Source organism: Antrostomus carolinensis, unplaced genomic scaffold (assembly GCF_000700745.2).
Source record: "Antrostomus carolinensis isolate BGI_N321 unplaced genomic scaffold, ASM70074v2 scaffold19137, whole genome shotgun sequence".
NCBI classification, from domain to species: Eukaryota; Metazoa; Chordata; class Aves; order Caprimulgiformes; family Caprimulgidae; genus Antrostomus; species Antrostomus carolinensis.
In genome coordinates this window covers 1-3,181 of record NW_010329686.1, presented here as the reverse complement: position 1 = coordinate 3,181, position 3,181 = coordinate 1, and the positions used below count along the sequence as shown (strand labels likewise).

At 44.0% G+C, this 3,181-nt stretch overlaps 1 protein-coding gene across 1 annotated transcript; it reads right to left on the bottom strand.

Moving 5' to 3' along the window:
* Positions 1-1,954: 1,954 nt before the first annotated feature.
* On the bottom strand, positions 1,955-2,878 carry LOC104528616 (protein phosphatase 1 regulatory subunit 3D). The gene has a single exon (XM_010172670.1). It carries the CDS (start codon positions 2,876-2,878, stop codon positions 1,955-1,957), a length of 924 nt encoding a protein of 307 aa, XP_010170972.1.
* Positions 2,879-3,181: the final 303 nt, after the last annotated feature.

The window sequence follows — 3,181 nt, the reverse complement described above, 5'->3', positions numbered from 1 at the left end:
TCCTCTCTGTAGCTGCAAATTGCACCTCAGCCTCATCAACTCCTTCAAAACAATTTAAACTTAAATGTTCAACCTCACAGTGCTCCAATACAAAGTTAAAGCAGACAACAGTCAATTCTCAACAGTTTCAAAAAGGATTTAGATTTCTCAGTACTCGGCAAGAGGTGCTCAGCAGCTCATAGAATCATCATTCATTACTTCGGTTCCTTTGAAAGCCAGAGACTAATGGAACCAGGCAGCTTCTTCACTTGAAATTCTAGCTTTGCTAAATGGGTATCACAACTAAGTAGTAACATTAAGCTGCCAGATACATAAATTTTCTTGGGGTTTCTGCACTTCCAGAATTACTCAGTAGACTTTTGGGACTAATATATACCCTAGCAGTGGGTTGTTTACAATGGTGATTTTAAAAACAACTTGTGATTTTGATGAGCAAGCAGAAATCCAAAATAAAATACCTGAATAAGTGGCCTGATTTTCATAGTATTGTCCTAAAAAGCAGCTCTTCTAATACATCCACCCAGCCAGTTCTGAAAATTTATGCTACACATATAAAGCTAAACCTTCCATGCAGTTATGAACATGTATGAAAAAATCATGGACTATCTCTCACTTACTAGATTTAAGCCTGTTGCCAATCTTAAACCATACTAAATCCACAAAATGGAAAGTAGTGAGGCAAGAAGCATGAGAAGACTGTGTGTTTACTGTGCTCTCCCTGCTGCAGAAGAGATTCTTTTTATGGGTCTGTGCAAATAGCAGTTTACCAATATAATCATCAATTTGCTTTGAAGTTCCTGCTTTGTGTTGCAAAGTATACAGTCTTGGAGTTCAACTGGTTTATGAAAACTAGTTAATTAAAGAATTCAAAGGTACTACCAAAATAGTACAGGGACACTGGGGAACACACGGCCAGGATTGAAGATTCCAGTGTGCTACCCCAAGGCTCTGTAACCAGTAACCTGTATTGTCTTTTTTTTGTTTTTAATTATGTATGTATCTCTCATATCCATTTCTTGATTTATAAATTTACCTGTTGCAGGTAACAGTGCAAGATCATTAGCATTCATATAGAGCTTTGAGATCTTCAACTGTAATTGCAACACAAGTGCAAAATTGCTCTAGTTTCCCTTAGTAAAATCAGGTGCACAAGGAAAGGACAATTCCTGTACTACCACCTGGAGAAAAAGCCTACTCGTGCATCCCCTGAAAAAGATGAGAACTTCCCAAGAAAATCTGCCTTATACAAACTTTGGCAACAATCGTTCCTGCTACAAACATTCCTACAGCAAACAATGGAGATAAAAAAAAAAACAAACATCTTTTCTAAAGGGAAACAGACGGGCTGATGGGACATTTTCATGTGCATTTTGCTCATAATAACATTTCATTTCCAACCCAAATATTAATGGAAATATTTGTTTAACATGGTTACAACCTCAATAATATATAAAAAATATAAGTACTTCCCTACAGTGTCTGCCATCCAAATTATGCATAAATGGAACAGTGCCCAGACTTGGTGAGATAATATAAACAAAATTAGAAACAAAACTAGAAAAGCCACACTGCCCATTTAGAAAAGAGACAGTACAAAGTGGTAAAATAGAAACATTGTATGCAACCTAGAATATTAGTAGGAACATGAAGTGTCTTGTTTTGCTCTCTGCAAGTCTGACAGCATCCCCTGAAACCATTCTGCACTGACTCATACACTACAAGAAATCCCTCGGGCTTTCGGCGGATGTAACTCAATCACATTTTGGCCCTTTTTTCTCTCTGAGAGGTTTAGAACAGTTTGTTCGGGTCACTGGCTACTCCCCTGCCCTGGAGCGCTTTGCCAGGTTTGGCACGTTTCAAGAAGGAGGCTGTTGCCATAGGAGCAGAGAGCCATGCCAAGGAAGAAAGTGTCACCAAGACTACTGACAAGCTGCTCTGCATCCACGTTCTTCCTTCAGATGAAGTGGATCCAGCTCTCCTCACATTCTCTAGGCATCTTAAGGGGGTGAGTCCTGCAGGTAAGACTGTAGTTTTTGCCTCTGTTGTTATCCCAATACTCTCGACCATTGACTTGGTACCTTGCTGCAAACTGGACTACAGAGCTCAGCTGAAGGAGGAAAGGAGGCACAGGGAGAAAGAAAGTGAAAACATCAACCTGATCCTGGCCGTTTTTCTCAGGGATGCTACTGTGCCAATGAGCACACACTTCATGGAGGCTCTTCCACTGGTTGAAGGTGTATCGCACAGATACTCGCTTCTCAAAAGCAACATTGCGAACCTGGATGGTGCCACTGAGCCCCAAATCTGAGCTGGTTACTCGTTCAAGACACACCTGCTGCTCCTGAAGTCGGGAGGAGAAATCCATACAATCTGCAGGCTGCTGGAAGTCAGGGACCAAGCACTGCATGGTAAACTCCAAGTGTGAGCTGCTGTACCAGAGGTCTGAGTTTATGGAGAGCCTGGAAAGGACATGCAAGGGGATTGATGGATCCTCCCCGGTCTGGAAGACTTTCACTTCAGTAAGCTCCAAGCCCAAAGCATCAGCAAATCTCACCCGGTTCATACGACTCTGGCATCCAGGAACACGACACTGCACTGCTGCCTGCTTCCTTCTTTCAGGGGATGTTGGCAAAGATCTCGCTCGGCGGCGTATGATAGGCCGTAACGCTGGGTCACAGCTGGAAGAAGTGCTGCTCTGAAGCTTATTTGGCTGGGGGCCACCCTTGGCTGGGGAACTGCTCCGAAGAGTCATGCTGCTACTTGTATGGACTGCTGGGGTCTGCTGCTGCCCTCGTCCTGGTGCTTCTTCAGCCCGTAACATGTTCTGATAGAGATCAGAGAGGTAGCTGGGATTCCTCCGAGGACCACGTACCTCCATTCTTAACTGATGACAAAAAAAATCAGTGCTAGCACTGCAGGTAGTAATGAGCACTGCCTCTCTGAAGTGCGTTAACGGCAGCCACGGGCAGGATTTAAGGTTATTGCACCGGATGCAGCAAGAATCAGCTGGAAAGGCAGAAACCTGGAGGCTCTCGCAGTAGCTGGAAGTGAACCAGGGGCTGGTGCTTTGTATGGGGAGATGACGGCAGTCTCACTGGCTGGTAAATGCCAGGCCACTGTGCTGGCTGGTGGACCCGGTGCTCAGGCTGGAGAGGGATTCAAGGCTGTCGCCCTTGATGCT